Raw genomic sequence first — 14,309 nt, 5'->3', positions numbered from 1 at the left:
GGCCGGCAGCTTAACCGAGCCGCTTCCCATCACATCAGCTGTGGCAGAGCAACGCCGACGTGCGGGCTCCCAGCCACAGCGGCCTCCGAGCTGGGAGGAGAAGTGAGGACAAGCACGCCTGAGCTTGACCATCACTGCCGTCTGGGCCGAGGGGCTGCAAAACCCCTGGGGTGGAGCAAGTGGGATGTGGAGGCGGCAGAAAGGGGCTTCAAGCACAGAAGTGCTCTGCCCCACCTGGGCAGGGGCACCCAGCAAGCAGGAGAGGAGCAGAGAGCTGCATGTCACCCAAAGTGACCGAGGGGCCTGGGGTCCCAGCTCCAGGACGCTGCACACATCTGTTTGGCTCACTGACAGCACTGGTCTTACTGCTACCCTCACTGAGAGAGGAGCACAGGAAAAGACAGAAGGAATTTCTGGAACTGTGGAGGCCACAGATGTTCTGTGGCCCTTTAGGAGATCATTAGGCACCCAACTACCATGCTGCTTTCTTCCCAGCCTCAGCTGAAAAGCCATGAATCCCCAGCAATCATGCAGCCAAACTGGGTGTTCCAGCTGGAGAGTTAACAAGAAAGGAAAATGCCACTAGTAGGCTTAATAAAAATTTTTAAAAAGCAAAACAACAACAAAAAAAGCACAAAAGCCTCCAAAAGCAAAAAACTCTCAACTCCTTCAAATAAGATTAAATCTGAAAAAAGTTGTGGTAGCTACTCCACAGTGACAGCCTGTCAAACGCTTCCACACGTGTCAGCTGGCCGATCCCGATGAAGCAGCTTTGCGCAACGACGTGACCCCGGGGAACCGTGTTTGTGCTGAAGAGCACGTGGTCAGTCCTGACTGCACGGGGAGCTCTCCAGCCCGAAGCCTCACCTTTCATCAGAAACATTCTTCAGTCACAAACCGGCAGTTAAAATGTATTTTTATGTTCAAATTGTCAGTTAACTCATTACAATGCTTGGCATCAAATGAGTGAGCACAAGAACGCTGCCAGACACACGTCACGAGCGCGGGGCTGGAATAGCCTTTATGCTCCCTGGTCCCTCTGCCCCCAGCAGAGTGAAACTGCAGCATTTTCAGAATGACTGGGTTGTTGGGTTTTGGGGGGTTTTTCCTTGTTTGGTGTGGGGTTTTTTGGTGTTTTGTGTTTGGTGGGGGTTTTTGTTGGGGTTTTTTGTTGTTGTTTTGTGGGTTTTTTGTTTTTGTTTCTGTTTCTGTTTTTTTGATGGTTTTTTTTCTTAAGAAAAACTGTAAACCACCCTACATGTAATAATTCAAGACTCTCTAATATTTCTAGAGGCTCTTTAGATCTGCCATGTTCCAACACCTGTCTGCTTTTCCCAGTTTTGTAAAAGGAATTATGTCTGTCCACAAAAGTGGTATAATTTAATATTAATTACAGAATCCATAAAAAGATGTTTTTGGCGTACAAGGCTACCCACTTTCTTTCTGGACTGCGTTTTCCCATCTTTTTCAAGGACCATCTAAATGCAAACTAATGTGATGTGAATCTAAAAGATGTTCTAACACAGACCACTATAATAAAGAGATAATTACTTCTGAGTACACCACATTTGGTTGCACAAAACTAAAAGACAGAAAAAAAAAAGCCTACCTCCTTTTTGGGAAACCTCGTTGGGAAACGAAGCCATTCATAAGCTGTTTTTCTGGTGATGCTGGGATCAAGAATCCTGATTTGACTAGATTTATATATCATGTTCAGAGCTGGTTTCTTCCAAAAGCCCTTAGCACTCTGTAACAGGCAAGCAAATACGCATTTTTAACAGCTGATTTGTAGCAATTCTAAATACAGTAAAACCCAAGGGCAGGAGGTTGAGGAAGAAGAGGAACATCGAGTCTCCCAAAGTTAATCAAAACATGTGCCAAATCGTGCTCCTGCTGCAGGATAACCCACTTCAGCAGCAGAGGCTGGGGCTGGCCAGCAAACAGCTTTGCAGAAAGGTCCCTGCTGGCCAACATGCAGCAGCAGCGTGCCCTGGAGGCAGCAAGTGCTCATTCTGTGCTTGGCCATGTTAGTAAGAGCATAGAGAACAGGCAGACAGAAGTTATCTTTCTCAAGTACGTTGTACTGTGCCTTTCTGTGGTCTCACAAATGCTGTTTTGGGCTCCTCTCTGTGCAAGAGAGGGCGTCAAACTGGGGCAAGCTCAGCTGAAGGCCACTAGAACAGCCGAGGGGCCAGAGCGCAGAGGAAACAAGAAGGGTTGGGGGGGCTCAGTTTGTTCAGACCATCTTCAACTATCTGGTAGGGGTTTATAAAAAGAGACAGAAGTGCACAGTGAAAGGATGAGGAGAAGTTCTTTCCTGTGAGGGTGCTGCAGTACTGAAACAGAGATTGTAGAAATATCCCTGGAAATACTCAGAACTTACCTGGATGATGCCCTGAGAACCTGGTATGGCTTTGAACTTGGCCCTGCTCAGTTTCAACATGGTTTTGGGCTAAAAACCTCTAAAGATAGGTCCCTTCCAACACTATTCTGCAATTTCACTAAGTGCACAGGATAAAATAATCTGGCAAATCGCTGGAGCATGCATATCAGAATATGAAACAGTGCTAGGAAGAGGATTAAAATCTGTTTCCAAGAAGAAAACAGCTTTGGGGTAAGGAACTGATCAAACACATGGATAAGAAAGAGGACAGAAGCATTTATGGGAAAGAAATATTGAGCAGACTGACTGGGAGATCCAGTGCTCCCCCCAGCTAGGAGGACTAAGGTCGAAAGAAAAACAGATGTTTCACATGAGAGGTGTGTGACAAGCTGAGTCAAGGTGCACAAATAATTAAACTCACTATTTTCTGACCACCTAGTATCTCCCAAAGCCACTTCAAGTCACGTGGTTTGAAGACAATGAGAACAACAGTCGTATTAGGGTCATAGTGGATAGGATCTGAGAAGATGGATTCCGGGTAAGAAAGGCGGAAAGTCGTCCTCCTCCCAACATCATCTTCATACCCTATAACAGGGCCATTATTCATTCTGCAGAGGACAGAGACACAGAGATGGCAATGACTACCCCACCCAAGCCCTTACTGTGCAGTGCCTGGCACACACGTTAGTCTGCAGGACAGACAGCGTGCCCAGGTACAGGAGGGTTTAGTGGCCCAGTGTTTACTTATCACATTACACCGTCGATGAGCAATTATCAGGTGCACTCACCCTCTAACCCAGAGGGATCAAGCACATATGGGAACCTGGCCAAGGTGGTTTAGAACACAATCACACAATTGCTTATCGTGTGTCCATCACGCAGAGGGCCTGATTTGGCTCAAACACAGAAACTGGAGAAGACCAAAGAGAGTATCTGGCTTGGAGAATTACCCATTGCTCCATTCATGCTACTAGATGATCTGAGTCATACAGGAGGCTAGAATGTTTTACTACTCTTCACTGTCTACAGCATACAAGGACAGGGATTATGGTTATGACTGTGTACCTAATGCTGATAAATCTTTATGTTGGGGGGGGGGGGGGGGGTTGCTTGTTGGGGATGTTTTGAGTGGGGTTTTTTTTGTTTTTATAAATGGTGTTTGCCAGTGACCGGAGCTTTGGGATGTAACAGATTAACGAGCAGTAGCAGGTGGGTCGGGTCTCTGTGCCCTGAGGTGTTAGAGGGGCTGTGTTTAAGCCTGCATCTGTGTTACATACTCTTTGGAGAATTCAGGCAGTCTCTGTATGCTCCATTTCTGCCAGTGTGACTGACTGTTCAGAAAAGGAGGCATGCTGCTTAGGAGCAAATGTTTGCAAAACAAAGCAAGTAGACAAGGGAATATTTCAAAGTTTTATCAGAAGTTGTCATTAAATACAAAAGGCAAACACAACCTCCTTGTTCATTCACAGTAAACCACTGTGCACTATATTTCTGAAACACTTTTGAATTTAGAGCTGTTTTTAAATGTGTGACACTAGTCTACATAAAGATTTACATTTTAAGAAGAACAGATAGATCTACAAGGAGCCCAAATACTTGAAATAGCTTAAAAATGTGGAGCTTCCTTGCATCATCATACTACCGTAAAAATAAGTGCAAGGTGGGTTTTTTGTAAAGCACAAAGTTGTCAGGCAAGTAGAGTTTCCTAAGAAGAGAGATATTACCTGGATCACTTTCTATAGTTTTAAGTTTATAAGAGGACCTACAACTGAAGAATTGCATTTATTTACTTCCACCTTATCAGCACATTTTCAAATGCACATCAAACTCCAGGCTTTGTATAAAGCTTTTTATGGTAGTGCTCAAAGACTGAAACACTATTACTAAAATGAGCATTAGGATTGATGGTGAAGTAACAAAAACGAGATTTTGTTCAATGTTCAACATAAAAGTTGAAGCAGACAAACTGAAATGGCAGCTCAGAGGTTTCAGTGAAAGGGGCTTCAGGCACACCACCTGACAGGGTACCTACAGGCCAAAGGACTGTTTAATCAGTTACCAGCTCAGTTCCTGCAAGGGAGAAACTGATTTATCTTTTTCTTAATGTGCAGAAAATTTTGTTGTAATTAGCCAAATAGTCCATTTTCAGTTTGCCTGGCATTTGAACAGGTTGGGTTTTTTTTTTCCCTCTCCTTGCCTGTTCCTCTCTGAGGACTTCCCCAGTTTCCCTAGTCCAGATACCTCTTCTTCAGACCTCAGCATACTGCAGTAGTTCGAGGCATCTCAAACTTCCCATATGAACTGACATGTTTGAGGGAAAGGGTCTGACATCAACATCATCCTTCAGTTGACATGTGTCTTGGAGATGGACTTCCCAGTGTAAAGGTTATGTTTAATCCACTCTAAGCAATGGACATGCCAGCAGATGAGTAAGTCAGGTGTGGTGTGGCAGGTAAGAGGCAGGGCTGCCTGGGATGCTGGTTCACATTGAGGGGCACACACAGGGCTCCAGGCTGTCATGTTCTTGGACCCATCCCTGATGGCAGCATCTTGCACACGTGTATCTGTACATGTGGCAGACTGACCAGTGGTCCTTCCTTCCCCATTATCAATCAGTCTGTGTAATAAAACACCAATCCATTTTTTTCTAATTTTTTTAAATCAAGGCTGTGACAGAATAAGTAAAATGGGAAGGCTTATGCATTTTCATTTGTGTAATAACCAAACTCTAAAGCTACTGTCTGACAGCAAAAGTTTGTTAATTCTTTCCATGTACACAAAGGGAAAAGGAGAAACCATTTACCTTATTATCACGTCATACGAGTCAATTTTCTCCCCTAATGTCTTATTTCGAAGTACTCCTCCGTTACCGACCACAACACACCGTCGACAGGCAACGCTGAGGAACAAACAGAAGTTTAATAGGCAGGACCTCCCTTGCTTCAGATTGCTATTAACGATACATTTGCCTCACAAGCATTTAGCAGATTTATTTACTAACTGAGGTACTGTATCTTTTAGGCTCCTTGGTCCTCCTCAATCCTGTACTGCACTCTAAGGCTGCTTTCAAAAAAATGCAGCTGCATTATTTCAGGGACTGGCAAAGTCAGGAAATGGCTTCTCTCGTGTAAAACTGTATTTACACACGTCCTATACAAAACAGTGGTTTGCTGTCCAAGATCATCTAAGTAGTTGGTGACATGGGTGCCACTACATAAATTAGCTTCCACAATGCTTCAGATTTGTCCTAGTCTGGGTATAGAATATGCCTGGAAAAATTAACTCAAATTAAGCTGCTTCTGCAATATTGTACAACTCCGCAGCTGCATGAGCTACAGTGACAAGATTTATGTTCACAATTTACCTTACAGGCTCCTGAATTGTACATGTGAAAAACCTTAGCCCAATGACGCATGACAGCTCTTCACATGAATATAATTATGTTGATTTTTCTCCCTCTATTTAGAAAGTTCCACCTAAACATGTTTAAACACGTGCTGAGAAGTACACATTGTCATGACGTAACACGAGTGATATGCTTGATTAGAAGTTGCATTCTCATATGACTAGATTCAAATTACGCAGCATTACTAAGTATATCAACCACTTTTAGATTAATTTTATAATCCATCCAATCAAAATAGTCATTCCTTTCAAATTTAGAATATATTAATTGTAAAAATGCACCCAAGAAGGTATTATGCAAATGCTAAACTTATGAAAGCAAATTCTAATGGTAAAATTTCCCAAGCAGTTTTCCCAGGTTTTCTAATTTTGTTTTGCTCTGTATTGTCTTATTTCAACACAAGTAAAATGTGTGCTTTGCTTAAAAAAAAAAAGAAAAAAAAGAAAAAAAAAAAGCAGCACAAACAGGCTTGGTATCAGACTATAAACTCCTCCTTACAGAACAAGCACATAATTTTTTATTGAAAATGCTTCTTTATTTAGAGAAAAAGCTGTTCTGCAACTTGGCTGCAGCACAAACAATGGCAAAATAAAAATGTAGGTATTCTCTTCAGACACAAACATGCTCACAGCTTACTGAGGATGAGCCACCACCCAACATCCCACTCTCATGGTTCTTCAAAGAAGAGAAAGGTTCTTTGGCATTTCTTACAGTCAGGGATGCCAGGACCCAGTCCCAAAGAACATTGTCATCTGTATTAAATGTCCAGTGTGGCACTTTTATGCAGACTATCCTCAGACAGTCCAACCTGTTTTTTCAGCTGAGGAGAGTATTACTGCACATCAATGAAAACAGCATGTTCCAGCCCAGACTGACCAACATCTCAACGCACAAAGGAGTTCCCTGTATCTCCCACAGAACTGTTAATGCAGCTATGCTGTACTGCATGTGAGCTCAGTAAATAAACTGGGCCCCAAAGCAATGCCAAAAACCTGAAGCTTACAGAAAAAGTGAAATGAGAATAAATGTAAATGACAACTGTAAAATGTATTTCAAAAGAAATGCTGGGATAGCACCTTCTCACCTGCTGTTCTAGGGCCACGTCTGCAGAGGGAGTGGCCTTTAAAAATTTATGTATATATATACATAAATATAAATAGTGCTGCTAAATGCAGCTCTCAGGGTGGAGTGACATGCAAAAAGCTGGCACATCTTTCTCCAGTGTTTCCTCAGCAGCTTAGTAGAAGCCAGGCATTCATACAAAGATTTCCAGCTCATGCCACAAGTCTGTGTGACTCAGAACCTCAGAAATACAAGGGGTGAAAACCTATTAAACCATTCTGTCCTCAGTATGCCTATTCTCTCTACACCCACAAAACCCCTCCCTCTCTGCTCCAGGATAGTTTCAGCCCATTCATTTTCCAATTAGTTTTTCAATCTAGTTTTAAGATATCCTAAGAAAGCAAGCTGATGAATGTATACCTCTTGCAAAGTTTACAGTGGGAAGAAGGGAGCAGAAGCTACCCTTTTCCTGAATTACACTTTGCTGCTTGCAGCTGTATCACAGAGCTCAAAGCAAGATCCTGGGCTACAGAGAAGTAACAGTGAGGAGAAACAGGAAAGAAAAAGGAAAACTGGACAAGAAACATGATCAATAAGTAATGAAGGCGGAAGGAGGGAGAAGGGGGAAAAGCACAGAATTAGCTATGGTTGTATCATGTCTTCCTGTGATTTACAGCATGCCTCTGCAGATCACTGAAAATTCAATCATCTCAAACCTCCGAGTTCATCGTCACCAAAAGTTACGTGGCCGCAGCTGGGTAACTGAGGTACAAACCTCATCACCACAATGCAAATCCTAAACTGCTACTCATGGCTCCCACTCCTGGCGGTACTTCCTGGCTAGAGCATCCATCTCCAAAGCTTGGTGGACACCCTGGTTTGGCAGTGACCGACATACCATACATGAACTCATCTTTGGGGCTGAATAAAAGCCAGAAAAATTGCTCCTAGTCTTGCTGAATGTTTTCTTTTATACTCTCTGACTCCTTGGTGTGAATTCACAAAAACCATGTCAGCTCCATTGCAAGTCATTTGTATTACTCTGACCATAAGCAGCCAAAAAGTTACTTTGAGGAGGGACTGCTTGTTCTGTCCCTTGTAGGTGAACTTTAAGTGATTCCTTATTACATACCTTTCAAATTTCGTCAGAGATTATGGTTTAAGAAGCTTCTTTGCTATGTCAATCCTCAGCTATTGAAATAATGACTTCCACTCTGGTATAAAAATGAAGAGCTGTTTGGTTTCTCCTCTCTGCACTATGCAGTTGTGATGTAGCAGGACATACTCATGGCAGGGAGGGTGGAATAAAATGTGACTTCAGAGCTGGAAAACTGAGGTTCATGCAGCTACCAAAGCTGGGTAGCTGCTCTCAAGACAAATCTGAACTCTCTTCCCTCTTAGCAACGGATGCAGATCAGATCTCGTTCATGGCTAGAGTTGACTAATACTGCTTGGATAGAAAATGGAGTGAAACTTGAAGTTTGATTAAGCTTTCCCACTCCAGTGCCCTTAATAACATGCACACTCAAAAATAAAGTTATCAGCTGCCTTCAAGTAACCAGTAAAGCATCTAACATTGGTAGGCAAACTTTTGAAATTGAGAAAGTCAATAAGCAGGTCAAATACTCCTGATTAATTGTACCTGAATACAGTCACAAATACAGTCAAACCAATTAGAAAGAACAGCTTTTAATCTCTGTCAAGCTCAGGAAGTTGAAACAGGCCAACTCAAACAGGAAGTCTGGCATGAATGTGATATTTCTGAATTGTCTCCTTCCCTTAGGCCCCCCCCCAGCCCAGTATTCAAGTGTCTCCATTTACAATCACAGGTCTACATCAACAGCAGCACAGATTCCACTGACAATGATAAGCAGGGAGGGAAATGCTTTATGCTAGAGTGAAAAACCAGAGCATAATATCACAGGAAACCAACATATGAAATGGAGATAAAAAATATGTAGTAAGGCTGGGCTGTATTGAAAGATAATTTAAGTTAAATAAACTGACTTGTATTTACTGCAGATCACAGAAATCAACACACTGATTTTTCATCACTTACTCCCACATATTTTACCCACCACCCTTATTAAAGTTTCATTTTTCATAATGTTTTCATATTAAAAAACCCCAAACACTCACTGGAAAGGCTAAATAATGCTCGCCCTTTCTCCAAGTCAATACACTGGCAAGAAAGGAAATAAATTCAAATGTCCTTAAACAACATCAGGTGTGCTACAAGTGAAATATAACAGACAAACATCTGGAAGTCCAGCTTACAACCACCAGCACAATATTGATGACAGTATTAAGACCTCAGCTATAACAATTCCTATAGCAATGGTCTGAGTGACTAAGGGATTGAATTTAGGTGTTAAAGATCCACTTGGAGTATCAATGGATCCTGATGCAAATCCCATGGTAACTGATCTCCAACACCTAAATACAATCCCTTCAGTCACTCAAACCACTGCCCTGTTCACGTGGTGTACAAGAGCCTCTTAATCTCAGGGCCAAACACTAGTTTACATGTTTCGTTTAGACGGTGAAATGCTAAAAGAAACATTTTCCTAGTCCATAAAAGAAAAATATTGTTAAATGGAAATGTAGCCTTTAAAGGTCAAAAGGCTTGCATCCTCCACATTCCACTGAAATACTGTTTCACTGGCAAAGGAAAAAGAAGATCTCAACCTCAACTCCTTTAACACACACCCCCGTAGTCAGTTGAGGAATGCAAATTATTTCCTTTGAAGTTATTTGGTAAAAGGAGGATGCAGAGGTCACATTTTGTTGACTCAGGATTGTGTAAATGCATTTGTAAGAATTTACTGCTGTTGAGCTTAAGAGTTCTGAGAGTGTCCAGCAAGACATTACAAGGAAATGGGCAGAGGGGGTGTTCAGAGGTTACTCTGTAGATACACACCTAGCCGGGAAAAACCTTCTCCCACTAAGTCAGTGACACTGCTCACTTCCAAACAGTTTTGGAGGACTAGGCCTTTACACAGTGACAATTTAATCTAAGTTTGGAAAATGACATTGTTTGGAAAAAAATCCTTTTGTAGCTCACTATGTACTGTTTTACCTAAGTTGCACACAAATACAGCTATATAAGCACCATAGATTCGGTGCTCATATAACCTAATACTTGTTAAAATACTTTATAGCAAGTTCCCCCACTCTGACCCAAGAAAATTTTATAGGCAAATTAGGTTTGCATTCTGCCAAGAAGGATGGATTAGGCAGCAGCATGACAGAGCTGCCTAATAATTCTGTATTACTGGAGAACGGTGTTAGGATTAATTCCCAAAGTGTTTCACATTTAAAAGTCACTGTATCTTGGTTAAATGTATATATAAAAGCTCTTCCTTAGTACAGCGATTCATGCCCCAACAGTACTATACACAAAACCTGATGGATCTAGAAAGAATACATTGTATTAAATCATTGTACATCTGTTTATACTACTGCCTATGAAACAGTAATTGTTCTCATTCTGCTCCAGTACTACTGAAGTACATTACTTTTATTAAAATGAAGCATACTTCCCAGAACCACTAAAAGTATCTATATCTCAGAGAATCTACAATCAAAGGATGAATACCAACTATATTGCTTTACATCTATAGGACAGACACTTCCATTTAGAAGGTGACAAGTGGTCAGAGGGCTGGAGCACGTCTCCTATGAGAAAAGGTTGGGAGAGTTGGGGTTGTCCAGCCTGGAGAAGAGAAGGCTCAGGGGAGACCTTATTGCAGCCTTTTAAAAGTTAATGGAGACAAACTTTTTGCAGGGCCTGTAGTGATAGAAGAAGGAGTTATGGTTTTAAACTGAAAGAGGGGAGATTCAGATTAGATATTAGGAAGAAATTATTTTTTTTTTTTTTTACAATGAGGGTGGTGAAACTGGCACAGGCTGCCCAGAGAGGTGGTAGAAGTCCCATCCCTGGAAACATTCAAGGTCAGGCTGGACAGGGCTCTGAGTGACCTGGTCTAGTTGAAGATGTCCCTGCTCACTGCAGGGGGGTTGGACTAGATGACATTTAAATGTTCCTTCCAACCCAAACCATTCTTCGAGTCTAAGGTACTACGCTGTACTGCAAGCATCTCTGCTTTACAGCCAGAACAATTATAGTGCTGAACTTGTGTTCAAGAAATTTCTAATACATTTGGCATTCTCCTTCAAACTCCAGACAAAAGACTAGCCTTTGTCAGACAATTCTGCATAAAATTCCCCAATTACCACACTCCCTATAGAAAATAGGAGTTTCTCCCCTTATTTCCCCCCTCCCAACTTAAGAGCAAACCTGATCATCCTAGAAATAGATACTAAACACAGGGAAAGGAAGGAGTACAGTAGGTGAAGAAAAGGAAAACAAGGTATTAAAAGCAGGATAATTCCTAGGCTTGAACACCCAATTATTTTGTTCATATTCCATCCAAGTTTAAAATGTGATCCTGGCACTTGACTTGAAGCAACAGTCTTCTGTTTGATCTCCTTGATTAAAAACCAAAGCCAAGTACAGTCAACCTCAGCATTATTTGCATGCAACTCCATTAAGAAGTCTGCATATTAACATGATGTATGGCAGGTTGTCAAGCCATTTGCTAGACTGCAAATCTAAGAAGTAATTTGCATCACTTGGTAAACACAGGATTTTAGTATACTTGCCAACCCTATGAAACTACCTTCAAAAAAACCCCAAAACCAAACAAAAACTCAAACTAAAACAAACCCCAACAACAAGAAGACACCAGACAGAAAGACCCTCCAAAACCAAACAAAAAATTCCATCAGAAGTGGCTTCTAACCAAGAGATTTAAACAGGGCAATCTAAAGCATGGGAAGCGAGTTATCTAAGGCATGCTCCACTCCATGCCACACCCTGGTGACTCGTGGAATGCCAGGAACAGCCTTTCCCGGCTGCCTACATCTCCCTTATTAACGGGAAAAGGAAGCTGAGCGTACACAGGAACAAGGGTGTGCAGCAGGCCAGCGGATGTGGTGGCACAGGGACATGCGTAAGATTTCTTTTGTGTAGAAACAGTCATTGGTTTGCACATGCTTATCTCAAACATTCTCTAGGTTACACTAATAATGACTTTGAAAGAGGAGGTCTCATTCAGTTTTTAAGGGGTCGTTTCACTTTCCTTAAGTATATGAAGATACCACAGGAAAATGGGACTGCATTCAGCTAGCAAATTCCTAACACAGGGATAAAAAGAAACCTGCAAGTTTAAGCTCCTTCACAGAAAAATTATTCTTGAATGCTGGTGCTACATATGTTTAAAACAAAACTTATTTAAATCTTGGAATCAGTTATGTATTGCTTGGACAGTGTCAGATCTGCACCTTGGTTAACTTGAGCCATTTCAGGATAACACCATTAACATCCCTTTTCAGATAAATATTAAAAATGCAATGAACAGAAACAGTAGCAAACAAACCATCTCACCTGTCATCTTCATTGGAAAGTCCACAGTTCTGCAGTCTTGAAAGGGCTAAATGAAAAAATTGCTCTAGAAAGCAAATATACAGAAGATTAATGAAAATGTTCGGTGCTTTCCAATACAAAAATAAGCATGCCACCCTGACTAAGCGTTTTCAGATACAGTAGATTTTACACATCGTGGATACAAAACTCAAAATAAGAACACTTGTAATTCAGGACCACAGGTCACTCAATGATGCCAAAGAAATTTGGGTTTACCAGAGCTCCTCTCTGGGAAGCTTTTCCTGCTCCAACACTCCCCTGTTGGCCAGTAGTATTGGATTCACATTAAAAAAAAACCAAACATAGTTACAGTAAATAAGCATTGGAGGAGTTTCCAAGACCTGCACCCTAATTGACTTTGTTTTTTCCTTCTACCCACCTTCAGCTGAAACAGAAGCAGCCTTGACCCAAGAGGAGGACCCAAAGGAGGGGCTGCTCAGCCAGGGACAGTAACAGCATTACATATCTTGGGAGAAGACATCAAACCAGCCTGTGCTCACTGGCAAAGCTGGGCAGAGGCACCTTCCCAGCCCTCCCTCAGTGGGCAGGCACCTGCTGGAAACTCAACACACCTCTGAGAGGGGGCCTCAACTCATTACCAAATGTACTTTTCCTCACTGCAGTGCCAGAGGTGCAGGGAAATGCACAACCCTTGTTACACTGATGGAGGGCAAATCGAGAGTCTAAAGCCCAGATCTGCAGGGTGTTGGGAAGCTGCACCATTCAGTGTTAAAACCTCTGAGACTTGAGACTTCACAGCTCTTTCCAAAAGGGCAACTAGGACCCTTAGGGTCTCCGGCCCTGTCTACTCTGCCCTGACCAGTGCAGGCAGCAGGCATGAGCAGGCAAACACTCTGCACAGGTACAGCAGCCATGCAGCAGCAGGGTTTGAATACCCCCTGCAGCCCCAGTGACTCCTTCCCTGCTGGGAGAAGCTAGCCCAGTAAAAGGAAAATTCTACTAATGTAACTGACCCAACCTGGGAACTTCTGCCTCAGCAGGACTCTGGATCCTGATCGGCTTAAGTGTGTTGATTGAACCTCACACTGACCCAGCTAATATTTCACCTAACAAAGCACTAGCTAAACATCCTTAGCACTCTAGCCCACATACAAACAAAAGGAAGCTGAATAAACTCCACTCTACCTCACTCCTGCCTTTTTGGAACTTCTCTACTAAGAGTGGCAACCCCAATATGGTGTTTTATTTATTGAAAACAGGAAGGTGCCAGGTCAGAAGGACTAAATGAAACCATTAAGTCACTGGTAGATGCACCCAAAAGGATTGGCATCAGTGAACAGAAAGACCAGGGCCAGAGATTCGGGTGGCTTTACAGGCCATTTAGCTATTTCTGTTTAAAAACAAGGTACATGTGGAACACAAACCTGCTCTCTTTATTCCATACGGCAGTTCAAACTTATCACTCCCGTGGAACTCTGCCACTCTGATAAAATCATTAGCACACAGGAACGGGTATATTTTGTCAACACTAATGGAGGGAAAAAGTAAGACATTTCAAAAATCTACACGATATATTTGAATAAGCCAATAATTCATGCAATTGATTTTAAAAAAAGCTTCCTTTATCCTACTTCAAGTGTTATGAAATTTTATAAGAAGAAAACTAATGAACACAGTGAAAGAAAGCAGGTGACAGAAAAGGGGAAGATTTTGTCGTGGAAAATATAGGTAGAGAGTGAGATAAAATTATTTCTCTGCTAGTATAAGTTATACAGTCATTAAAATCGCGTGACTGGAAGCTTACACCATGAGACAGCATATTTAAGACAATACGTAACCCAGGAAGACAATGAATAACTTCAGGTTTGAAAAGTACACAGCAGAGGCAGCAAGGAAAATTAAAAGTTATTATTATATATGGCAATTTAATAAATAAGAAAGGGATTTGAAACAAGGTGTTTTAACATGAAAATACCACCTCCTAAAGATGTCAGCTTATTTGAGATGTG

General features: G+C 41.9%; 1 protein-coding gene across 2 annotated transcripts in view; it reads right to left on the bottom strand.

Annotated features, from left to right (window-relative positions):
- The window catches only part of ST3GAL6 (ST3 beta-galactoside alpha-2,3-sialyltransferase 6), an 18,408-nt gene extending 4,586 nt beyond the window's left edge, over window positions 1–13,822 (bottom strand). The window contains exons 1-5 of one of the 2 annotated variants that reach the window (XM_029086616.1): window positions 13,725–13,822; window positions 12,301–12,364; window positions 5,187–5,282; window positions 2,805–2,991; window positions 1,610–1,747 (exon numbers count right to left, since the gene is read on the bottom strand). In XM_029086616.1, the coding sequence (XP_028942449.1) occupies window positions 1,610–1,747; window positions 2,805–2,990 (324 nt within the window). In that variant the 5' untranslated portion in view covers window position 2,991; window positions 5,187–5,282; window positions 12,301–12,364; window positions 13,725–13,822. Of the gene's footprint in view, window positions 1–1,609; window positions 1,748–2,804; window positions 2,992–5,186; window positions 5,283–12,300; window positions 12,365–13,724 lie in introns of those variants that run through there. The other variant, XM_010174491.1, reaches the window with a different exon arrangement.
- Window positions 13,823–14,309: the final 487 nt, after the last annotated feature.

This window comes from Antrostomus carolinensis, unplaced genomic scaffold (genome assembly GCF_000700745.2).
Source record: "Antrostomus carolinensis isolate BGI_N321 unplaced genomic scaffold, ASM70074v2 scaffold21328, whole genome shotgun sequence".
In the NCBI taxonomy this organism is placed as follows: Eukaryota; Metazoa; Chordata; class Aves; order Caprimulgiformes; family Caprimulgidae; genus Antrostomus; species Antrostomus carolinensis.
Note: the sequence above shows the minus strand (reverse complement) of the source record. Positions and strands in the feature narration are given on the sequence as shown.